Source organism: Balaenoptera borealis, assembly GCF_965194805.1.
Source record: "Balaenoptera borealis genome assembly, chromosome: 6".
Lineage (NCBI taxonomy): Eukaryota > Metazoa > Chordata > Mammalia > Artiodactyla > Balaenopteridae > Balaenoptera > Balaenoptera borealis.
Window position 1 is genome coordinate 34,299,996 of NC_138863.1, and position 25,768 is coordinate 34,325,763.

At 41.2% G+C, this 25,768-nt stretch overlaps 1 protein-coding gene across 10 annotated transcripts in view; it reads left to right on the plus strand.

The window, feature by feature from the left end:
• The window catches only part of CFLAR (CASP8 and FADD like apoptosis regulator), a gene marked incomplete at its 3' end in the record, with an annotated part of 68,349 nt that overhangs the window by 39,068 nt on the left and 3,513 nt on the right, over window positions 1-25,768 (plus strand). For 6 of the 10 annotated variants that reach the window (XM_082397115.1, XM_082397120.1, XM_082397117.1 and 3 more), the window contains 3 exons: window positions 8,464-8,974; window positions 10,997-11,077; window positions 15,764-24,973. In XM_082397115.1, the coding sequence (XP_082253241.1) occupies window positions 8,464-8,974; window positions 10,997-11,077; window positions 15,764-15,893 (722 nt within the window). Of the gene's footprint in view, window positions 1-8,463; window positions 8,975-10,996; window positions 11,083-15,763; window positions 24,974-25,768 lie in introns of those variants that run through there. The other 4 variants (XM_082397122.1, XM_082397124.1, XM_082397123.1 and 1 more) reach the window with 4 other exon arrangements.

Genomic DNA, 25,768 nt, shown 5'->3' on the forward strand with positions numbered 1-25,768 from the left:
ACAACAAAAGGAATGGATATTTACACTAAGTGGAATAAAGACTATAAATAGCTTCTCATCAGTTCAGGAAAGGTTTTGCCACAAAATGAGTCAGGGAAAAGAACCTAAGTTTTTCAGAGCTTTTAGGGTCTTGGAATTGTGGATAAGGAGTGGTGGGTATGTGGAAAAGCAGAGGACTTTTAGGCCACCTGAGGGACCACAGAAGTCTCTCTTGACATGTTTATTATTGATATTGTTTTCTCCTAAGAAAAGCTAGTCCAGAAGGAATTACTAGTGATCATTTGTGCTTAAAAAAAAAAAAAAAAGGCATTTATAAAGTAGTTTATAATTTCGAGTGTATATGGATTGTCCAGTAACACCCCCGATTGTTGATGTCCCTGAACAAATGGAAAGTCAGATTTATACAAGCCCCACTCCCCCCAACCCTGCTTCCTCCCTCACTCTTTCTTCTGTCTTTATTCACCATCATCCTTCCACTTGGGGGCCTTTCCTTTGCCCTGTTGTTTTTGGAGCCGCAGCTGAATTACACCTTTCCCGTAATCTCCTCTCCAGGTGTCTCAGACCACACTGATCTTTCCTACTCTGATCTCCTATTTTACCTAAAATCCTACTGTTCTGTGTGACATGTCAGTCATTGTTTTGTGCACATTTATACACTTTGCTTCTCTAGCAAGATTATGGGCTCCTTGAAGAACAGGAACTACATTGTATACTTCATCTGTATCCCCTCATCACAGTGTTTCTGTAACACAGGAAGAGGAACTTTGTAAAACATGAGTTTTGGGGTCAAGTGAGTTTAAGAAATAATTTGTTCCTCTTTAGGAGATTTGCAGTGAATGTTGGCCTTAAAGTTTCCGAGCAGTGTTCCTGTAACGAAACCTGGTTAAGTCTTGTCAACCTTGCATTTCTCATTCACATTTGACCTCAAAACTCCCCTTTACACTAAGAATATCCTGCCCACTTGTGTTCCATTCATGTGCTTTATAGTAATTTGAGCTGGGCTTATTAAAGGTACTCAATAAGTGATCGTGAATAGACTGATGAAGCATCCCCTCTTTCTTATTTATTCTATACATTTATGTAATGAATCCCTTTTTTTAGATAGTGTCAAGATAAATGTGAGCTCATTTTTGGTCAAAACACATTCTAAATGAATGAGGTCATGACATTTTATTTAATTCTTTGGATTTCATCTCAGTAGTCCCCAAACGGGTGGGTAATGCTGATCCTAGCCCTTCACGAACAGCCCTGTACTAACTTCAAGGCCAGAAGAAATCCCTTATCATTTCAGGAAGTTAATAAAGGAGCAGGTGAATTTTACAGAGATAGGGCTGGGTCAGGAGTGGGGTTTCCCAGGTGGGTAGAAGGAGAAGTGGGAATAATGCGGTTGGTTGAAGCTTTATTTTCCAAACTCAACACCCACGTTTTTCTTCCCCTATTTGCAAGTAAGGACAAGGAAGTTACTGTTGATACATGGGACACAGAATCTGGCTGCTCTGAGTCCATTTTAGTTTAGAGTGTAGAGACCTCCCTCTGGGTTCTAAGGAGGTATATGCCATGCAAGAGAGGTATCGCAGGCAGGCTGCATGATTTGTGGTGCAGTGGCTGCCTTTATATTCTTTAAAACTAATATATTTGAATAAGCACTCAACAGTTTGCAAAGCATCTTGACAGAAATCTCAATGGGTCCTCTCAGCCACCTTCTGGAGGACACGGTATAGGCATTGGTATTGATCCATTTTATATATGAATAAACTACAGATGTAATTTGTTCAAAGTCACACTGTCACAACCCCCCTGATCCTGTAAATTAGACTGGGCTATATCTGTGTTCTTGCTGGCCCAAGAAAGAACAACAGTTGGCACCAGTCCTCACCAACTGATAGAGGAAAGGTGTGCTGTTAATGGGAAATGCCAGCTGTGATGACTTCAGGCTGTGTCCATTGAGTGACTGTTGCCACAGGGATGTTTAAGGGATGTTCCGTCTTGGTCTGAGGCCCATCCAGATTTGGTGTTCTGATTGGCCTTATACTTGGCCTTGGGGACCTGTATGGCTTTTGGGTTCACCTCCAGCTTTTAGCCCTTTTCCTTCTGTTCTATTAGGTAAGGACTTCCTGCCCTAGACCTCAGATTCCCATCTCCTTCTTAGCTCTTCTGTTAGTGTAAGTTAGTTTTATTTCAGGACCAGTTAGTTTTTTTTCAGGACCAGGCAAGGTTCAGACCAGTAAGTGGGTGGAAGAGCCAGGACTGAAACTCAGATCTTGTGATTCCAAGACTGTTCCTCTTTCACCCGGATCACGCAGCTGCCTGCTGACTGCCTTGCGACAGCCCAGCGGCTGCTCCAGCCAGAACCTGCGGGGAGCCCAGATAAAGAAAAGAGATTAAGGCACAGGACAGCATGTGTTCTGTCCAGACCTCTGCATATCAGGATGGAAAGGGAGACTGTGGCTTTCTTTCAAGGACTTTGATAAGGGAGTAAACCTATCAGTGAAAAGAGGCTTTTGAGGGGAGCAAGCCAGCCTGAGATAACAAGTAAACAAAAGAGCTTTGCGTCTGGTGTTTCTCTGGTTGCTTCTGCCCCCTAGAGGAGAGAATGCTCCATGACTGGAGAGTGTGACTCCTGAAAGGGAGAGTTTGGACTAAAGCAGTGGGGATGGCACTGGGGTCCTAGTCCAGGTTCTCTCACATGGTACAGCACTTTGTTTCATCCTGAGCGCAGAACTGGGTACTGAAGCCTTGCCTACACCCTCAGAAGCCATGCCTAGTGGGTGGTGCTGCTACGCCTTTTCTACCACTCTGAGATCCTATGTGGACAAGTGAGGTATTTAATAGGTTTTCCGCAACTGTCATTTCCTGATAATACTTACTTATCACAGGGGTTTAAGGAGGTTGGCACCTTTTTTATATCTCTTCATTATGACGTGATATATATATATATATATATATATATATATATATATATATATATATATATACAAATTCATTTTTTTCACCCTTACCTATGGCCCAGGCAGAAGGAGAAAAGTAAGTAGCCTAACTACATTCTTAGGGAATGGTTATTATCATTCCCTTTTGTTGACTTACCTGGTGAATTATTTATCTGATAATGTGTACAGATCACTCCAAAATTTAGTAGCTTAAAACAACAATATGAATTTATTTATATGTCTCACAGTTTCTGTGGGTCTGGAATTTAGGAGTGGCTTAGCCAGGTTGTTCTGGCCCTGAGTCTCTTGGGAGGTTGTGGTCAGATGTCAGCTGGGGTCATATGAAGGCTTGATTGGCTTTGGAGGGGCTTCTCAGGTACTCAGTCACGTGGCTGGTTGGTGCGAGGCCTAAGTTCTTCTCCATGGAGGCCTCTCCACGTGGCATTGGGGACCTGTATTGAGTGTTCTCAAGACATGGCAACTGGCTTCCCCCAGAGTGAGTTGTTCCACAGTGACCTGGCTTTGGAAGTCACGTTGTTTCTCTTTGGCCACATTCCATTCATTAGAAACGAGTTACCAAGTTGGTCCACATTCAAGGGGAGGGGAATTATACTCTATCTTTTTAAGGGAGGAGTGTCAAAGAATCATGGACTTATTTAAAACCGCCATATCTGGCAGGATGTGGGTCTCCTGAGTGGAATGTTCTACAAGGCTCTATGTGATTGTGTCCAGATACTGCTCATAGGCTGGGTGAATTAAATTAAGAGCACACAAGCCAGCTCTTATTTGTCCAGTGGCTGCTTAGATTCCAGATTTTTGTTAACCCAAGGCTGTGTTTCTTTTCCAACTTTTAATCTTTTTCCTGTTTCCTGCTGAGAAGCCAGAAGAGAAATTGTGATTGCTTACTTTTACTTTTATAGTTTATTAGTGGTTGGTAAAGTTGGCAAGACAAGACAGTTGAAACTATTGGTTGAAGCTGTGAGTCTCTGAATTATTTGTCTATCCATACTTCATATTGTTCCCATTTAGTGTCGAGAATTGAGAATTTGTAGTAAACTGTTATATGTACCTTCAGTTATTTATCTCGCCTTGACCCCTTTGGGTGATGCCTAAACTGGTATGAGATAGGACCCCTCTGTTCCTTGGTGGAAGTTATAGGTACTCTGATTACTACCATGTTGTTTGGTTTGGGGTGAATGCAGTCGTAGACTTCTGGAAGGTCATACCCCAGGGGAGGAAGAGAAGTGGGTACATAGTCATGAGACAGGGAAGCAAATCCAGAGAAGTGGCTAATAGTTTGGATGACAACCTGAATTAGGAGATTCTTGTTTAGCCTCTGGGCTTAGGACAGAATGGTTTTTCTGCTCTGAAAATGGACTAAGAACTGAAGGCATCCCTCAGACAAGGAATAGAAACTTAAAGGGTAGCTCAAAAGGATGTGGACTTTTTGAATGAGGAAGAGAAAGATGTCTCTCTTTGCTATTAGAAAGATGAAACAATTCGGTACCTACTTCTCCAATGAAGGCAAACTGAGCAGATGGGAACAAAGTAGATGGGTAGGATTTCTAGGGTTCCAAGGCCATAGAAACTTCTAGAAGATGAACAAAAAGATTTTTAAAAAGAGAACAGGGAATATTTTTATTGAGCACCAGGAGCTTTATTTGTATTATCTCATTTAATCTTCACAGCATCCTCATAGGGTGGGTATCCACTTCCACTTAAAGCTACGGAGACCCACTTCCTTAAAGCAATGCAGCCCATAGGTGTGGTGAGGTCAGCGTTAGAAGGCAGGCTTGTCTGCTTTTTCCACTGCCTTACACTGCTTCTCGAGGCAAAGTCAACCCAGGATTCCTGGAAACTAGGAGAAGAATCTCTGGGGGCCCTGTAGGGCAGGGGTCCCCAACCCTCCAACCACTGACTGGTACCGGTCTGGGGCCTCACAGCAGGAGGTGAGCGGCAGGCGAGCGAGTGAAGCTTTATCTGTATTTACAGCTGCTCCCCATCGCTCACATTACTGCCTGAGCTCCGCCTCCTGTCAGATCAGTGGCGGCATTAGATTTTCATAGGAGCACGAACTCTACTGTGAACTCTGCATGCGAGGGATCGAGGTTGCGCGCTCCTTATGAGAATCTAATGCCTGATGATCTGAGGTGGAGCTGAGGCGGTGATGCTAGAGCTGGGGAGAGGCTGCAAATACAGATTATCATTAGCAGAGAGGTTTGACTGCACAGAGACCATAATAAAGCAATTGCTTGCAGACTCGTATCAAAACCCTATCAGTGAGGGGAAAGTGACAGTTAAGCTGCATCTGGTGGCAGGCTTTATAGTGGCAAATGAGTTGATGTACTTCAGTTGCACAGCAGCTGCATCTGGTGGCAGGCTTTAAGTCAGAATCCAACACTTACTTTAGTCCATGCGTGGCCCACCCATTATTTTATTTACCATTTCCGTCCACACCTCTTTCCCGCACTGCGCACTTGTCTCAGTCACAGTTTTGGTAAGCCCGCAAGCTAACCCTAGCCAAGATAGGTAAAAAACAAACAGTGCTGGAGAGCTTCTTTGAAAAGAGGGAAAGACCCAATGATGAGAGAGCAGAAGACTCTAAGACTGCCAACAAAAAGAAAGCTTCATTTTAAAGGAAATACCAAGAGTCCTACTTAAATTATGGGTTCATTGCAACAGGTGATTCACATTCTCCAAGCCTGCTTTGTATAATTTGTGGTGACCAGCTATCCAACGGAGCCATGAAACCTTCAAAACTGCTTCGCTACATGGAGACCAAGCACCCTGCATTAAAAGACAATCCTTTGGGGACTACCCTGGTGGTGCAGTGGCTAAGAATCCGCCTGCCAAGGCAGGGGACACGGGTTTGAGCCCTGGCCTGGGAAGATCCCACATGCCGTGGAGCAACTAAGCCCGTGTGCCACAACTACTGAGCCTACACTCTAGAGCCCGCGAGCCACAACTACTGAGCCCGTGCACCTAGAGCCCCTGCTCTGTAACAAGAGAAGCCCGCACACCAAAATGAAGAGCTGCCTCTCGCTGCAACTAGAGAAAGCCCGTGTGCAGCAACAAAGACCCAATGCAGCCAAAAATAAATAAATAAATAAATTTATAAAAATAAAGAACGACAAGCCTTTGGAGTTTTTCAAAAGAAAAAATCATGAACACGAAGAACAGAAACAATCATTGAAGGCTACCACTTCATCAAATGTGTCTGCACTGAGAGCATCATTCTTAGTGGCTTACTGCATTGCTAAAGCTAAGAAGTCCTTTACTATTGGTGAAGAGTTGATCCTGCCTGCTGCTAAGGACATGTGTCGTGAACTTTTAGGAGAGGCTGCAGTTCAAAAGGTGGCACGTGTTCCTCTTTTGGCTAGCACCATAACTAGACAAATTGATGAAATAGCAGAGGATATTGAGGCACAGTTGTTAGAGAGGATTAATGAGTCACCGTGGTACTCAATCCAGGTTGACGAGTCTACCGATGTTGACAAGGCAACAATGCTTGTTTTTGTGCAATATATTTTTCAGGAGGATGTGCATGAGTATATGTTATGTGCACTTTTGTTGCCAACCAACACCACAGCTGCAGAACTATTCAAGTCTTTGAATGATTACATATCAGGAAAACTGAATTGGTCATTTTGTGTTGGTATATGCACAGACGGAGAGGTTGCCATGACTGGACGGCTTTCTGGTTTCACTATGGGTCAAAGAGGTCGCTTCTGAATGTGAGTCTACTCACTGTGTCATCCCTAGCAAAATGCTGGCTAGCCGAAAAATGGCACCTGAACTTAACAATGTTTTGCAGGACATGGTTAAAATTATCAACGACGTTAAAGTACATGCCCTTAACTCACATCTGTTCGTGCCCCTCTGTGAGGAGATGGACACAGAGCACACGTCTTCTCTTATACACAGAAGTGAGATGGCTTTCTAAAGCTAGATCACTGGCCAGAGTTTTTGAGTTATGAGAGCCACGCCAGAGATTTCTTGTAGAAAAACAGTCACCACTGGCAGCACATTTCGGTGACACAGAATGGGTCGCAAAACTTGCTTACTCGTGTGACATATTCAACCTGCTCACCGAACTCAGTGTGTCACTTCAGGGGAGAACGACAGCTGTGTTCAAGTTGGCAGATAAAGTGACTGCATTCAAAGCCAAACTGGAATTATGGGGGTGACGAGTGAACATTGTGATTTTTGACATGTTTCAAACATTAGCAGAGATTTTGAAAGAGACTGAACTAGGGCCTTCTTTCTCCCAGCTGATGCATGATCACCTATCTCAGCTTTCAAAAGAGTTTGAGCATTACTTCCCAACCACAAAAGACCCCCAAACTGGGAAGGAATGGATCTGCAACCCATTTGTGAATAAGCTGGGTGAATCGACTTTGTCCGTGCTAGAAGAGGATCAATTGCTTGAGATCGCAAATGATGGTTGCCTTAAAATTATGTTTGAGACAACTTCAAATCTCCATACCTTCTGGATTAAAGTCAAGGCGGAATATCCTGAGATTGCCACAAAAGCACGGAAAAGCCTGCTTTCATTTCCAACATCCTGTCTTTGTGAAGCAGGGTTTTCTGCAGTGACAGCAACCAAAATGAGATTACGGAGTAGACTGGACATAAGCAACACACTTTGGGTGTCACTGTCTCCCATCACCCCCAGATGGGACCATCTAGTTGCAGGAAAACAAGCTCAGGGCTCCCACTGATTCCGCATTATGGTGAGTTGTAGAATTATTTCATTATATATTACAATGTAATAATAATAGAAATAAAGTACACAATAAATGTAAAGCGCTTGAATCGTCCCAAAACTTCACGCCACCCCACCCCCAGTCTGTGGATAAACTGTCTTCCACAAAACCGTTCCCTGGTGCCAAAAAGTTTGGGGACCGCTGCTGTAGGGCATCTTGGCCAAGGACCCCCCCTTGCTCAATCAAAGGCTACACTGGGAAGTAGGTCATAAGAGGAGCTGGGGAGTCTGGGAATGGTCCCAGCTTAGATCCAGGGACCTCCGGATCAGCTCACAGCAGGTGGAGGTGAGGGAACTCATGACCTGGGTCACCCTTTCTGCGACCATTGGATCTAGGTTTGGATCTGCATGCTGCAAATGCACCCATTCCTATGAACTTGTGAGTTATTGTAAGAAAGAGCCCTTTGAACAATCCCCAACTTTGTTTTGGTTGAAAGGAAAAAGTATTTTTCCTCTCTTGGTTCGTTGAGACTAGAGGTGGGCTCAGTCTGTGCCCGTGGCCAGATGCAGTGGTGACCTCAGGCAGGGGAAGTGGTATAACAGGGGACAGACCATAACTGGGAGCCTGGGACATGAAAGTCACATATTTCATGTTTTAGGCTGATTCTATCCCTCCTGTCCCGTTCTTAGGTCCTTTAAATCCTCAAACTATGACACAAAAGCAGAAACAGACAAGTAATGGAGATTAGACCATGTTTAGGATTGCTACCCAGTGTCTCTTGAGCTTTTCTTACTCCTGTGTTGTTTTTCATGTTTGTTTGTTTTTTCCAGACATTCTTCAGGAAACCTTCACTTCCCTGGGCTATGAAGTCAAGCGTTTCTTACATCTCACTGTGGAAAATATAATGCACATTCTTGGCCAAGTTGCGCACATGCCCCAACACCAAGACTACGACAGCTTCGTGTGTATCCTGGTGAGCCGAGGGGGCTCCCAGAGCGTGTTTGGCGTGGATCAGACTCACTCAGGGGTCCCTTTGGATCATATCAGAAGGATGTTCATGGCAGATGCATGCCCCTCTCTCTCAGGGAAGCCAAAGGTCTTTTTTATCCAGAACTATGTGACGTCAGAGGGCCAGCTAGAGGACAGCAGCTTCCTGGAGGTGGATAGGCCATCAGTGAAAAGTGCAGAATTCAAGGTCAGGCAGCCCGGGGCCTGCATGATTCACCGAGAAGCTGACTTCTTCTGGAGCCTATGCAAAGCGGACGTGTCCCTGCTGGAGCGGTCCTCCCCTTCACCGTCATTGTACCTGAAGTGCCTCTCCCAGAAACTGGGGAAAGAAAGGTGAGCCACCCAAGCTGTGGCGGATCCTGGACCCAGTTGTTTATTTTCTGCTACCAGGATGGAAGTGCCACTGTGCCATATTTGATGCCCTTTTCTTCAGGGGGAGGGATTTTTCATTCCTTGTTGGGGTTGCCTTGGGAGTATGATATAGACTCTGCACAGCTTATGAATGCTTTGTACTTCAGAAGGTCATATAGTAGTCAGCTTGTGGTTTGGATATTTTTCTTCAAAATTAAGAAATGTTTTGGTTTTGTTTTTTCTTATTACAAACGCAATACATACTCCTTACTGAACATAAACCATGAGATATCGATGCTGAAAGCAGAACATAACAAGCAGTTATAATCCTACTTATTAGAACTAATCTGTTAACCAAATCTTGGTGTGTTGCCTTCCAGATCTTTTTTGGATACCGATACAATCATATATAAAGATGTTTTTTAAGCCAAAATGAAATCATAATCTACTGTTACTTTATAACCTGCTTTTAGTTTGTGCAACAGTATATTTTTACATGTCAGGAATCACATTTTTATGGCATCATTTTATTTTATTTATTTGTTTAAAAATTTATTTGATTATTTATTTATTTTTGGCTGAGTTGGGTCTTCGTTGCCGCGTGCAGGCTTTTTCTCTATTGCAGCGAGCAGGGGCTACTCATTGTGCAGGTTTCTCTTGTTGTGGAGTACCGACTCTAGGCATGCAGGCTTCAGTAGTTGTGGCACGCGGGCTCAGTAGCTGTGGCTCGCGGGCTCTAGAGCGCAGGTGCAGTAGCTGTGGTGCACGGGCTTTGTTGCTCCACGGCATGTGGGATCGTCCCGGACCAGGGCTCGAACCCATGTGCCCTGCATTGGCAGGCAGATTCTTAACCACTGCGCCACCAGGGAAGTCCCTATAGTATCATTTTAATGTCTGCAGAGCAGTCCCTAATATGGCTATAGCATAATTTACTTGGCAAGTCTTTAGTTGTTGGGCAATGTTTTGCTTTCACAAAAAAGAAAGTGTTCAACATCTTTGTAGCTCAGTATTTGTGCTTATTCTTAATTGTTTTCTTGAAGTGAAAATTCCCAGAAGTGGAATTATGCTGTTGAATGACAAGCATTTTTAAAGCCTCTGATGCATCTCGTCAGATTGTCCTCTAGGACAGTTAGACCAGCTTTTTGTTTTTTGACCACACCACGCAGCTTGCAGGACTTTAGTTCCCGGACCAAGGATTGAGCCTGGGCCCCTGGGAGTGAGAGCGCCGAGTCCTAACCACTGGACCCCAGGGAATTCCCGTAGATCAACTTTTATGAGAGAGTCTGCATCCCTGAATTCTCACTGATACCGTGTGCTCGTTTATTTCCCCAAGTCTTGACAGGTTGATAGCTGAAAAATGGTACCTGGCTATACAGGTCTGCAAGTCTTTGTAACTTAGACATTTTTGATGTTTATTGGCAAGGATACTTTTCTAAGGGAAACGTTGGTGACCTGGTGTCCATTTAGGATGAGGGAAGCCTCACTGTACCTCAAATGTAAGATTAGCAGTCCCTTTTCTGTTGCCCCCTAATCACAATTTAGAATTTCTCTGAGTCACCTGTGAAAGGCATCTGTTGTAGCTTGGGGGACCCCAGGAATAAATCTCAGGGCCTGGGACCCCTAGCCTCCTCAGGGATGGCACAGCAGTAAAGGGAGGGCTAGAGCAGGGGCAACTCAGCCTTCCAAGGTAGATACGCCACGGGCCAACGGTATTATTGGCCTTTTACATCCATCCTGCATTTGCATAGATGATCCAGATGGGTTATCATCTGGTTGGTGTGTATCCAGACTAAAACTCAGTTGCCCCTGTGGGTGGGGACTGTGGTCATTGGGTCAGAGTGCTGCAAACCTGTTTGGATCACTTGCTAAGCAGCTTGTAGAATATTTAGAAAGGAACAATTTTAAAGCACTTTCATATCTGTTGGCTGATTTCACCTTAATGCTAATCTGTCTCCTCGTTGATATTTGCATGGGATTAATTTTTGCCTTTCTCATTCCCTCCAGAAAACACTCACTCCTGGAACTCCACATTGAACTCAACAGCAAGGTGTATGATTGGAACAGCAGAGTGTCTGCTAAGGAGAGGTACTGTGTCTGGCTGCAGCACACTCTGAGAAAGAAACTCATCCTCTCTTGCAAATGAAAAGCCAAAGGCTCCTCTTAGCTTTGCAGTCTCCATCGCTAGCCAGAAAGACAAACATTTATTTCTCACAGTTCTAGAGACTGGGAAGTCCAAGATCAAGGTGCTTGTAGATCAGGTGTCTGGTGAGAACCCGCCTCCAGGTTGGCAGATGACCCTCTTGTTGTATCTTCACATGGCAAAGAGAACAGAGAGAAAGCAGGCTGTCTTGTGTCTCTTCTTATAAGGGCACTGATCTTATTCATAAGAGCTGCCCTGTCATGACCTAATCTAGGACTCACATGGCATTCTACAGTAATCAGTATACCTTTCCTCCTTGGATTTGAAAGCATGACCTAAAAGAATATTATTGTTTAAAATATTATTTAAAGGGACTTCCCTGGTGGACCAGTGGTTAAGACTCCGTGCTTCCACTGCAGGGGGAATGAGTTCAATCCCTGACTGGGGAACAAAGATCCCACATGCTGAGGCACGGCCAAAAAAAATCACTTGAAGTTAAGAAAAAACTTATTTATATATTTTTAAGTTGGTTTTAAGTGGTATGTTTCTGTGTGGGTATGTTTATATGTGTTTTGACATGATCACTCAACAAAGGCTGAAAAGTATGAAAGGAACAGTTTTCAGACACTTCATACACTTATTTCTACTTTAAAGGTAATTTTCTATCCTTGTATTAATGAATGTGGGACTCCTGAGGGTGTCTTTGAATTTCACATTGCTCGGGGCACCAGCAGGAACAATGCATGTCCTTGGACTCATGAACCAGAACCCTGTGTTAATTATTACAGAGGGAAACTGAGAGGGATCTTAATGACCTGGCAGCTTTTGCATCCTCCTCTGTCCCATCCTGACCGGGTGACAAGCATTTTCCATATTCTTGTCCATATGAATATGGGCAAGCATTTTCCATATTCATACAACCACAAGCATAGTATTTATTTATATTACTTTTTAGTTTTATATATTTTTATATATTATTAAGATAACTTATATTTGCATTAAATATAAAAATAAGAGGGGCCTTGAAGTCATTATGCTAAGTGAAATAAAAGACAAATACCAAGCATTATATGCTCTCATTTATATGTGGAATCTACAAAACAAAAACATAAACAAAACAAGCCAAACTCATAGAAAAAGAGATCAGGCAGTGGTTACCGGAGGTGGGGGAAGGGAGTAATTGGAGGAAGGTGGTCAAAAGGCACAAACTTCCAAAAAAAAAGAAAAAAAAAAAAAGACTGCTCTAAGCACGGGTAAGCACCTGCAGTGCATTGTCCAATGTTAGGCTGAAATATCAGATTCTTGATGTAGGCCCTGATTTCTCCCACACCTAAGCTATGTTTCACAAAAACTGAACATGATGAATATGAGATTTTTAGTTAGAGAGGGTTTAGGAGCAGCTACAGTCTGTAATCCCATGAGCTATAACTTATGAGATTGATAGAGAATATGGTAGAGGTAAACCAGAGATGGAAGAAAGGTTTTAGAAATGGAATGAGAGAGAACAAAAGACAGTCAGCTATGTGATATACAATAATAAGACCTACAAGACGGGTGTGATGGATGGAATGCAAGCAGGTTTAGTGTATAAGTGTGACTGACAGTGAAGAATTAAATTTTAGGATATAGCATATTGTGACATTAGGTTTTCAATAAATAATATAATGACACCTGACAGCTATAATCTCTCGAAAATTCACATCAATGATGTTCATTCCAATAATTAAAAATAAATTAAAAATTTACAAAAAGAAAAGGGGACAAACTTCCAGTTGTAAGATAAATAAGTACTAGGGGTATAATGTACAACATCATGACTAGAGGTAACACTGCCGTGTGATACATAGGGAATTTGTTAAGAGAGTAAGTCCTAAGCGTTCTCATTACAAGGAGAAAAATTTTTTTCCTTTTTTCTTTTCTTTTTAGCGTATGCATATGAGACAGTGAATGTTAGCTGACCCTATTGTGGTAATCATTTCACAATATATGTAATCATCACCTTGTATACCTTAAACTCATGCAGTGATGTATATCAATTATTTCTCAGTAAAATGGGGAGAAAAAGATTTGAAAAACACAATCATATCATTCAAAATGTTTTAGATGCAAGTAACAGAAGACCTAACTTAAAAAGTTTTTAAAAAATTTGTTTACTCTTATTAAGCAACAGCTTCAGAGGTAGGGGGGTAGTTGCTAGCTTGGCTAATTCATTGGCTCAACAATCTCCTCAAGGGTTTGATGCTTTCCACCTTTCCTCTCTGTAATCTCAGGGTTTGGGCTTTTATTTTCAAATTTGTCATCTAAAAGTCACAAGAGGGCCACAGGTCCAAGTATCATACCCAAACACAGAAGAGAAAACATCTCTTCCTTGTGTGGCTTCTTAAGATCAAAGGAAAAATTTCCCAGAAGCTCTCCTCCCCAAGAGTTCCCTTCCCTCACTTCTCATTGGCTAGAATCACATGATATGTTCTTCCTTAAACCAACCATTGGCAGAGGGAATGGGATTACCATGGTTGGTTTATACCAGCCCAGACTCAGTCCCCTGGGACTGGGGTTCAGTGGCTTCAGCTCCCTTGGGCACATGGTCTCCAAAAGCTGGGGTTCTTTTAGGGAAAAATGGGGCATGGAGCTTCCCTGGGGAGTAGATAACCATAATGTATGCCAAAAAGAATGAGAACATCCATTTTATGATTGAAGAAACTGAGGCACACAGCTTTTAAGTGAGCTGTTCCCAAATCTCAGAGAAAATCATTGGTAGCGCCGGATCGAGAATGTTAACGACCAGCCTTACGATCTGGTGTCCTTCAGAAATTAGAACAAACTTTGGAAGATGTGTAGCATGCATTCCAGGGAAGGCGTCATACTCCTCTCTTAGCTGTTTGTGAGAGTCATTACCCTACCTTCCCAGCCCCACCCTTTTCCCCCGCAGAGAGGCAGTATGGCCCCATAGCTTTCCGTATCCCATCTGATGGACACGGTGAAAATACAGAGCCTGTTAAATCCCCATCTATTCTTTCCTTCCCTTTTAAAAAGCAATTATTTATTGGGACTTCCCTGGCGGTCCAGTAGTTAAGACTCCGCGCTTCCACCACAGGGGGTTCAGGTTCAATCTCTGGTCCCTGGTCAGAGAACTAAGATCCCACATGCGGCCAAAAAAAAAAAAAAAACAGACAAAAACAAAAAATATATATTTATTAAATTATACTGTGCTGTCTGTTTACTTTTGTCACTTTTCTGTCTTTAGATTACATTATTTTTATTAATACCATTCATCAGTCAACCCGCAGGTGCCAAGGAAAAAGAGTGCTAAGGGTTTGCTTGTGTGTTTTGCTCACTGGCAAGGGGTATGGGGTGGAGTAAAGAGGGACTTTGATTCCAGGAGCAGGCCAACAAGATGGGAGGAATAAAGCCTTGCCTTCCCTTGCCTACTTCGCAGAATTGTTCTGAGGATGAAATGAGAGAGCCTTTATGATCATACCCAATGAGAGAGTTTTTATGACTGCATTGGTGATGCCACACGAACATAGCTGTTATTATTACAGCACACTGTGGAGGAGTTATTTTGAAAAGGTTGAATCAAACCTTGAAAATTGGTAGGATTTTGGCAGGTTGAGGTGGAGAAGAGAATACATTGCAGGAGAAGAAACAAAGCAAACGAAGGGTCAGATAAGGGAAACGTAAGGCATGTTTCAAAAACCATGAGTGTAACTTTTAGCTGGAGCAGAGAGAATGTGAGCAATGGTGAGTGGTAAGCCAGGAGGTGCCTGTTGTTTGGCATGTGAAGAGCTGTAAAAACCCCCATCTCTGTCTTTTAGTCAGCTCTCATGTAAGTTATTTTGTGACTTATTTTTCTCACTTTAATAGTGGGGTCTACAACTACTTCTTTGACACTTTTGTGTATATGAGCAATTTGATTACTAAATGCCTTATTCTTTTTCATTGAGTATAGTTTTTAAATGAAATATTTAAGGCATGCTAAAGGAGAATTATATTAGGTAACAATATAATGAATACATACCCACAACCCAGCTTAAATGAAATGTTCTAAAATCTATATGAAGACTCTGAAGATACTGCTTTAAGTAATAGCCCTAAATATAAAAGAGATAAAGGTATTAAAATATTTAAAACTTTATAATAGCCCCCAACTGAAAATTCGTCAAGTGTTTAGTAACAGGAGCATGGTTATGATAAAATGTCCACTGGTTGGAATTTTATGTAACCGCTAAACTTATATATACAAATAATAAAGGCTTACAAAAGCTGTTCTTAGCTCATTACATGAATTATCTCATTTAATCCTCAAAACAGCTCTTTGAGGTAGGTATTATTGTCCTCATTATTATTTCTTCCCATTTTATAGATGAGGAAAGTGAGCAAAGGGATGCTAAGTAGCTTGTCCTTGGTCAGCCCAGCCTAGGATATAAACTCAAGCCATAAACAGAGCCTTTATTTTTATAGCTAAGTACGTTTAAAGCAAAACAGGACTTCCCTGGAGCTCCATTGGTTAAGGCTGTGCGCTTACAATGCAGGGGACATGGGTTCGATCCCTGGCTGGCGAAGATCCCACATGCTGTGTGGTGTGGCCAAAAAAAAAAAAAGCAAAAACTAACAAAAAATATCTCTCACAGGAAAACAAAAGGCCGGCAAGAAATATTCCAAAAGTGGTGTATGGATGACAGAACGATGGCTGGTATCTTTTCTTTCTGTTTTCCAAATCCTCTTTTCTATCTCTGTATATTTAAGCATACTGGTTTCTAAAGTAAAGTCTAGGTAATTCCTCCAACTTTAAAAAAAAATGTTTATTTATTTATTTATGTATGTATGTATTTGGCTGTGCCAGGTCTTAGTTGCAGCAATGAGGGATTTTTAGTTGTGGCATGCATGCAGGATCTAGTTCCCTGACCAGGGATCAAACCCAGGTCCCCTGCATTGGGAGTGCAGAGTCTTAACCACGGGACCACCAGGGAAGTCCCTCTGTCAACTTTTGAGTAGCTGGTTCTTTGATGCTAAAGAGACTACTCTTCCCTATAGCTCTGCCTTCACTTCTCTGTCTCACCTCTAGCCCTTCTTTTCAGTAGCAGGACCCCTGGTCTCAGGGCTGCTTTTTTGGGCCACTGGTTAGGAGGACTGTCTCGTCAACCCCAGTTCCATTCCAGTCCCCAACACCTTCCATCCTCTTCCATGAATAGGCCATGGTAGGGGTCACTTGACAGCTTCTTCTGTCTGCAGTGTTTGAAATGGGAATCTCTTCTCCCATATTCTAGGATCAAGTTTTCAGGATTAAGCATGTTACTTATGCCACCAAGAGGTCACAATTTGAGGTCAGCCTTGTCAATTTGTCTGTGTGGCAGACCCTGCTCACTGTCCCAAATATCCATTCTCTTCTTCCCTAGTAATAGAAGTCTTAATTTGAAACTGGGCACAAAGCCTCACAGAATACAGGTCTAGTTGTCCAAGCCTCAACTTGTAGCAAGATGTGGTCATGTGTCTAGTCCTGGAAAATAATATGTAAGCAGTGGTATTGTTTGGCAGTTGCTGAGAATTTTTCTTAAAAGCCAGCTGTTTTTTGCCTTTCGCCCCTTTGTCCCTTTCTCTGTCTTAGTGACTAGACTGCATATGTGATGGCTGGAGCTCTAGCTGCCATCTTGAATTGTGAGGACAAGAGCCACACTGTAGGGATGACCGAGTGGTGAACAGGAAGGAGCCTTGTTGGGTGAAGACATTAAGGAGCAGAGTCACCATACCAGACCTAGATTACCTACCTCTGGACATTTATGTGAGAGGAAAAAATGTGGGGTTTATATTTCTTTTAACCTAACCTAGTCTGACTGGTACATTGTTATTTGATTAAAGTGTTTTTTTTTATGTTTATGCATGTTATAAGTTTAAAATAAATATTTGCCTAGGCAATCATTTTAATTTTTTAATTATTGTTTAAAAATGTATGTATGTATTGTTAAAATATGTAATGTTAACACCTGAGCTGACCTAAGTTTTTAATATGTATGATGCTCTCATTTATTTCCTTTTATATTTTTGTGGTTTCTGTTGGAGAGATGGAGATGCCTTATTAAGACATTAGTAGGATTTGGACAGTGTCCTCATAAGAGATATAATCCACAAGGAAAAATTCTGACTGAATCATCAGTATAGACCAGCTTTTGGACCTGGTTTACAGTGAATAAGAGCTTGAAAGATCCATACACAAAACTGAATGTAAAGAAGAAACAGTAGGACTTCCCTGGTGGCGCAGTGGTTAAGAATCCACCTGCCAATGCAGGGGACACGGGTTCGATCTCTGGTCCGGGAAGATCCCACATGCCACAGAGCAACTGAACCTGTGAGCCACAACTACTGAGCCTGCGCTCTAGAGCTTGCGAGCCACAACTACTGAGCCCACATGCCACAACTACTGAAGCCTGTGCACCTAGAGACTGTGCTCCACAACAGGAGAAGCCACTGCAATGAGAAGCCCATGCACTGCAACTAGAGAAAGCCTGCGCACAGCAACGAAGACCCAACACAGCCAAAACTAAATAAATAAATAAATATTTTTAAAAACCAACAACAACAAAAAAAGAAGAAACAGTAACTCTGCACATGTGTTTAGGATCGCCACAGATAATGACTCCAAAGGACTCACTACTTGTAAATCCACAATTTCTTGTTTCCCAGCCAGACCCTTCCTTGCCTACAGTAGCCCCAGAGATGGAAATGTAGGACTCAGTCAAGGCCATTAAACATAATGACTGATTTTTCAAGAACCTGCCCTCTCTATTCCAAGAAACACTTCCTCTGCTTCTCCTTCTTGTGCCATACCAAAGCTGCAAGTCCCATGGGTCCAGGCTTTTCCACTTTGGCTCTATCACACACTTAATAAGCAAACATTCAAGAAATACAAATTCTTTTCAATAAATCCCTCTGCAATATCGGCTGGTATACACTAAGTACCACAGATTAATCCAACTCCCCACGAGGGTCACCTAAAAGGTAGATTACAGGTGAACAAGTACTCGTATATACATGCTCATAGCCGTAGGCACAGCAGACAAAAAGTGGAAACAACTCAAATGTCCATCAGCAGATGAATGGATAAACCAAATGTGGTATATCTGTACAATGGAAAGTGATTTATCTATAAGAAGGAATTAAGTACTGATATAGGCTACAATGCAGATGAACCTTGAAAACACTATGCTAAGTGAAAGAAGTCAGACACAAAAGGTCACATATTGTATGATGCTATTTATATGAAATATCCAGAATAGGTAAATCCATAGAGACAAATAGCAGATTGGTGGTTGCCAGGGACTGGGGTGAGAGGGGATTGGGGAGAGACTGCTTAAGGGGGACAAGGTCTCCTTTGAGGTTCTTGAAATGTTTTGGAACTAGATAGAGGTAATGGTTGCACAACATTGTAAATGTACTAAAAGCCACTGAATTGTACACTTTAAAATAGTACATTTTATGTGGATTTCACCTCAGTTTTTTTAAAAAAAGGGAAAAAAGAGAAGATTAAGATCATTTATTAATTGTTCCACAAACATTTCTCCCCAACCTTTTTTCTTTTTAATAAACATTATTTTTAAGAGTAACTTTAGGTTTGCAGAAAATTTGTGCAGAAAGTACAGAGTTTCCATATACTCCCCCATGCCCCACAATTCTCCTCCTATTAACACCTTGCATTAGTGTGGTACATTTTTACAATTGATGAACAATATTGATACATTAGTATTAAACGAAAGTCTACTAGGGTTTACATTAGGGTTCATTCTGTGTTGTATAGTTCCTGGTTTTGACAACTGCATAATGTCATGTATGCCCCGTTACTGTATCATACAGAATAGTGCCCTAAAATGCTTTGTGCTCCTCATATTCATCCTTCTCTCTCCCTAAGCCCCTAGCAACTGCAGATCTTTTTATTTTCTCTATAGTTTTGCCTTTTCCAGAATGCCATACAGTATATAGCCTTTTCAGACTGACTTCTTTCACTTAGTCATATGTGTTTAAAATTCCTCCATGTCGGGTTTCCCTGGTGGCACAGTGGTTAAGAATCTGCCTGCCAATGCAGGGGACACGGGTTCGAAAAGGGACACTGGTCCGGAAAGATCTCACATGCCGTGGAGCAACCAAGCCCGTGCGCCACAACTACTGAGCCTGCACTCTAGAGCCCGTGAGCCACAACTACTGAAGCCCGCGCACCTAGAGCCTGTGCTCTGCAGCAAGAGAAGCCACTGCAACGAAGAGTAGCCCCTGCTCACCGCAACTAGAGGAAGTCTGTGGGCAGCAATGGAGACCCAATACAGCCAAAAATAAATAAATAAAATAAATTAGTTAAAAAAAAATTCCTCCATGTCTTTTCATAGCTTGATAACTCATTTCTTTTTATTGCTGAATAATACTTCATTATATAGATATACCAGAGATTGTTCATTCACCTACTGAAGGACATCTTGGTGGTTTCCAAGTTTTGGCATTATGAATAAAGCTGTTATAAATACATTTGTGTGCTGACTTTTGTGTAGATATGTGTTCAACTCATTTGAGTGAATACCTAGGAGAGCAATTTCTATATTGTATAGTAAGCCTATGTTTAACTTTGGAAAAAACTAAAAGACTGTATTCCTAAGTGGCTGTACCATTTTGTGGAGTTCCTTTGCTCCACATCCTTGCCAACATTTGGTGGTGTTAGTGGTTTGTATTTCAGCTATTTTAGTAGCTATGTAGTGATATCATATATTTTTTAAATTGAAGTATAGTTGATTTACAATGTTGTGTTCATATTGTTGTTTTAATTTGCAATTATTTAATGACATGATGATGAGCAACTTTTATATCTTTATTTGCCATCCATACATCTTCTTCTGACCAGGGACTGAACCCGGGCCCTTGGCAGTGAAAGCACAGAGTCCTAACCACTGGACCACCAGGGAATTCCCCGTATATCTTCTTTGTTGAGATATATGTTCAAATCTGTTGCTCATTTTCTTTTTTAAAAAATTATTTATTTATTTATTTATGGCTGTGTTGGGTCTTCGTTTCTGTGCGAGGGCTTTCTCTAGTGGTGGCAAGCGGGGGCCACTCTTCATCGCGGTGCGCGGGCCTCTCACTATCACGGCCTCTCTTGTTGCGGAGCACAGGCTCCAGACGCGCAGGCTCAGTAGTTGTGGCTCACGGGCCCAGCTGCTCCGCGGCATGTGGGATCTTCCCAGACCAGGGCTCGAACCGGTGTCCCCTAGCATTGGCAGGCGGATTCTCAACCACTGCGCCACCAGGGAAGCCCTGTTGCTCATTTTTAAATCGAGTCGTTTTCTTACTGTTGCGTTTTAAGAGTTCTTTGTATCTTTTGGATACAAGTCTTTTATCAGATGTATGTTTTACAAATATTTTCTCCCAGTCTGTGGTTTGTCTTCATTTTCTTAATAGTGTCTTTCACAGAGAGAAGTTTTAAATTTTATTGAAATCCAGCTTACCAAATATTCTTTCATTGATTGTGCTTTTGGTGTTGTATATAAGAAATCACCAAACCTAAGGTCACCTCGGTTTTCTCCTATGTTACCTTCTAGAAGTTGTAGAGTTCTGCATTCTACATTTAAGTCTATGATCCAATTTGAGTTAATTTTTGTGAAAGGTGTAAGACCTGTATATTAATTTTTTTGCATGTCCAGTTGTTCCAGTACCATTTGTTGAAAACACTTTTCTCCATTGAGTTACCTTTGTTCCTTTGTCAAAGATTGGTTGATTATATTTGTATGGGTCTGTTTCTGGGCTGTCTATTGTGTTCCATTGATCTATTTGTCTATTGTTTCACTAATATGACTACTGTAGCTCTATATTAAGTCTTGATGTGCCCAATGTTGGTGGAAAGTCAGGGATTTTTGTTTTTAACTTTTTATTTTATATTGGAGTATAGCTGATTAACAATGCTGTGATAGTTTCAGGTGCACAGCAAAGCAACTTAGCCATATGGAAAGTCAGTGATTTTGAATAAACACATCTGTATTCTTTGTTTCATTTTATACAGAGCACATATTATTGTAACTTTAAAACATAAAATAAAATTTACTTATTGTTAAAAATGTTCATTCTCTTTTAATATATATAAACACAATATATTCATTTTAAACATAAATGGCATAATATTTTAACACTGTTCTCTCTCTTTTCATTTATGTGGTCATGCCTATACCTATATGTCTCTGTATGATAGTTAAGTCATTCCCAGTTTTTCACTATTTGAATGATGATACAAGAAACATCTTTTCTTCCTTATTTGGTAAGGACTTCCTGCCCCAGACCTCCGATTCTTAGTCCCTCACCTCGGATTCTTAGTCCCTCTGTTGGCATAGGTCAGTCCTCTTCCAAGACTGAGCATTATTTCAAGTCTCTTGTATCTTTAATCTCTTCCTCTCTCTTTGATCCCTCAGTCTGAAAACAAGCTCTGCTTCGCCCTTCAAATAAAGTCCCTCTCTTTCAAGCCACTGTCTTATGTGAATTTTAGGCTAGTCTACACCCTCTCCATTTCACCTTTCCCATTTACTCCATACTTCCCTGCCATCTGGATTTCACCTTAATCATTTTACCAAATCTACAAGATCCACGGGTCACATTAACCATAGTTACCAAACCAGTGGTCCTTGGACCCTGGCGTCATTGTTTTATTACTTCTCCATAGTGTTCCACTATAGAAGTTCTATCAAGGACTTCCTGGCCAAGTCTTCTTGGTATCTTTCTCCTCCTGATCCTTAAATACGGATATCCCCAAGGATCACTCTATTGTTTTCTCTCTTTATATACTTTTCTTCTGACAACTTGTAGCTTCAATTACTACTTCTATGCCAATAACAAGAGGGATATTCAAGCACAGACTCTTCAAGTTCAAATCTCACCCTGCAACCTCCTGGTATACTTTTCCACTTGATTTTCCCTCTGGTACCTCAAACTCAGTATACCGCAAACATAAAAAAAAACCTCCATTCCCAATCTGCTCTTTTACCTGCGTCTCCAGTTTTAGGTAACAGCATCACCCCCAACATCACTTTCATCCTGGTCTCCCCTCTCCTGTGTTTCTACATCTGGGTAAATCTAAATCAGGTTGGTTCTGCATCTACAATGTCTTTTCCATCTATCCCCATCATTACACTTCCTCTGCGTTCATTACTCCTCCACTGAACTATGACGACAGCTTTCTCACTGATATTGCCCCCAGCCTCTCAATCCTATGATCATGTCATACACAGCAACCCAAAGAATCTTTCTCAACATACCTTTATCATTTTCCTCCATAGAAACCTTCAAGATTCTCCAATGCATACACAATAAGATTGTGGCTGGAGGTTGGGATGAGGGACAGGATGGGGGAGTGGGGTGTTGCTGGTGGAAGTCCTGGAATCCAAAGGCCCAGAGAACCAGGAACTCCAAAGTCTGAGAGCAGAAGAGGATGTCCCATCTCAAGAAGAGAGAGAGAGAAAATTCACCCTTTCTCCTCCTTTTTTGTTCTATTCAGACCCTAATGGCTTGGATGATGCCCACCCACTTTGGTGAGGGCAGATCTTCTTTACTTAGTCTACTGATTCAAATGCTAATCTCTCCTAAAAAACATCCTTACAGACGCACCCCAAAATAAGGTTCACTTGATCTCTGGTCATCCTTTAGCCTAATCAAGTTGACACATGAAACTAACCATCAGAAAGTTGTTTGTGACATATCCTACATCTTCCTTCTTTTTTTTTTCCCTATTGAGCTATAATTCACATTTCATAAAACTTCATCCTTTTAAAGTGTACAATTCTTTGGTTTTTAATGTATGCACGGTTGTGCAGTCATCATCATGACCTAATTTCAGAACATTTTCATCTACCTACAAAAGAAATTCTAGGACTTCCCTGGTGGTCCATGGGTAAGACTCCACGCTCCCAATGCAGGGAGCCCGGGTTCGAACCCTGGTCGGGGAACAAGATCCTGCATGCGTGCTGTGACTAAGAGATCACATGCCGCAACTTAGAAGCCGGCATGCCGCAACTATGAGCCCACATGCCGCAACGAAGATCCCATGTGCCGCAACTAAGACCTAGTGCAGCCTAAATAAATAAATAATAATAAAAAAAGAAATCCCATAACTATTAGCCATCGTTCCTTATTCCTCCCTGCCTCCTAGCCCCTGGATTACCACTCCCTGTTTCTACACATTTTCCTATTCTGGATATTTCATATAAACAGATCATTCAATACATGGCCTTCTGACTTCTTCCATTTAGCATAATGTTTTCAAGGTTCATCTATGTTGTAGAATATGTAAGTACTTCATTTTGTTTTATGCCTGAATAATATTTCGTTGTATGGATATACCACATTTTGTGTATCCATCAATTGATGGACATTTAGATGGTTTCCACTTTTTGTCTATTATGAATGATGCTGCTATGAATATTCATGTATAAGTTTTTGTGTGGATATATGTTTTCAATTCTCTTGGGTATAGATGTAAAAGTGGAGTTGTTGGGTCATAAAGTCAGAGTTGAATTGCTGGTAACTCTATGTTTACCTTTTTGAGGACTGCCAAACTGTTTTTCACAGTGGCTATACCACTTTACATTCCCACCAGCAGGGTATGAGGGTTCCAATTTCTCTACATCCTCTCCAACACTTGTTATTGTTTGTCTTTTTTATTATAAACATCCTAGTGGGCATGAATTAGTATCTCATTGTGGTTATGATTTGTATTTTCCTACTGACTAATGATATTGAGCAACTTTTCATGTGTGTATTGGCCATTTTTACATTGTTTTTGAAGAAACATCTATTCAGTACTTTCCCATTTAAAAATTGTCCTTTGGGACTTCCCTGGCAGTTCAGTGGTTAAGACTTCGCCTTCCAATGCAGGGGGTGCGGGTTTAATCCCTGGTCGGGCAGATAAGATCCCACATGCCTCATAGCCAAAAAAATAAACCAAAACATAAAACAGAAGCAATATTGTAACAAATTCAATAAAGACTTTAAGAACAGTCCACATCAAAAAAAAAAACCCTTAAAAATTGTCTTTCTATTGTTGAATTTTATGTTTATATATCCTGGATACTAGTCTCTTATCGGATAAAGATCTGCAAAATTTGTCACCTATTCTGTGGGTTGTCTTCATTTTTTGGGTAGTATCCTTTCCAGCACAAAACTTCATATTTTGTTAAAGTCCAATTGATCTGTTTTCTTCTTTGTTGCTTATGCTTTTGGCATCATATGTAAGAAACCATTGCCTAATCCAAGGTTATGAAGAGTTACACCTATATTTTCTTATAAGATTTTATGATTTTAACTCTTACATTTCAGTCTTTGATCAATTTTGAGTAATTTTTTGTATATGGTATGAACTCTGGGTTCAACCTCATTCTTTTGGTAGTGGATATCCAGCACCATTTGTTGAAAAGACTATTTTTCCCCCATTGAATTGTTTGTCATCCTTGTTGAAAATCAACTGACCGTGAATGTGAGGGTTTATTTCTGGACTCTCAATTCTATTCCACGGATCTATCCTTATGGCAGTACCATATTGTCTTGATTATTGTACTTTGTAGTAAGTTTTAAAATTGGGGAGTGTGAATGTTCCAACTTTGCTGTTCTTTCTCAAGATTATTTTGGCTCTCCCAAGTCCCTTACATGTCCATGACTTTTAGGATCAGCTTGTCAATTTCTGTAACAAGGGCAGTGAGGGGACTTCCCTGGTGGTCCAGTGGTTAAGACTCTGTGCTTCCACTGCAGTGGACGAGGGTTCAATCAGTGGTCAGGGAACTAAGATCCCACATGCCGCAGGGCACAGACAGAAAAATAAATAAATAAATATTTTTTTTTAAAAAAGGGCAGTAAGGACTTTGATAGTGATTGCACTGAATATGAAGATCAATTTGGGGAATACTGCCATCTTAACTGGACTCTTTTTGCACACATTGATATCAGGGACATTTTATGTCACTTGCCTCCTTGTAAATTTTTATGAACATGGCTGTCTTATGCTGCCTTTTCGAAAAATTATTGAATCAAAGGCCAAAGCAGCTTTCTCTCTATTTTTCTTCTTTCAAACGACAAACTCTCCTCTAAATGGAAGACCTTTCGGCCTCTTGATTCTTTCTTTTTTCTTTTTTGCAGCACTAAAACTATTTTACCCCTTTAGCCACATCTGCCTAGTTCCCTAGCCAATCTAATGCTAGTTTGTTGGACTTTTTTAGGAAATATCACCACCTTGTGGAACTTTGAGGTTTTATCACCCCCGAATTCCCTGGCTTCTTGCTTCAAACCCAACTGGATAAGAAAGTGGCATGGAAGGCCTCTGGGGTTCACAGTGTGGGGAAGGGTGAATTTAAAGATTAGCTTGCTAATTCTACATTGGGTTTCATCCTAAGGAAATCATAAATACGTTCAGAGATTTATTTGTAAGAATCTTCAATGCAGCACTGCTCACAGTAGTAAAAAATTGGAAATGAATTAAATGTCCAATAACTATAAATTAGTTAAATAAATATGGTATATCCAGGGAAGAGAATATCATCTAACCACTAAGCATCATGTTGTCAAAGACTATTTAATGATATGAAAAAAAAGGTATATGTGTTGTTAAGTGAAAAAAGCAAACTGTACAGCTTATT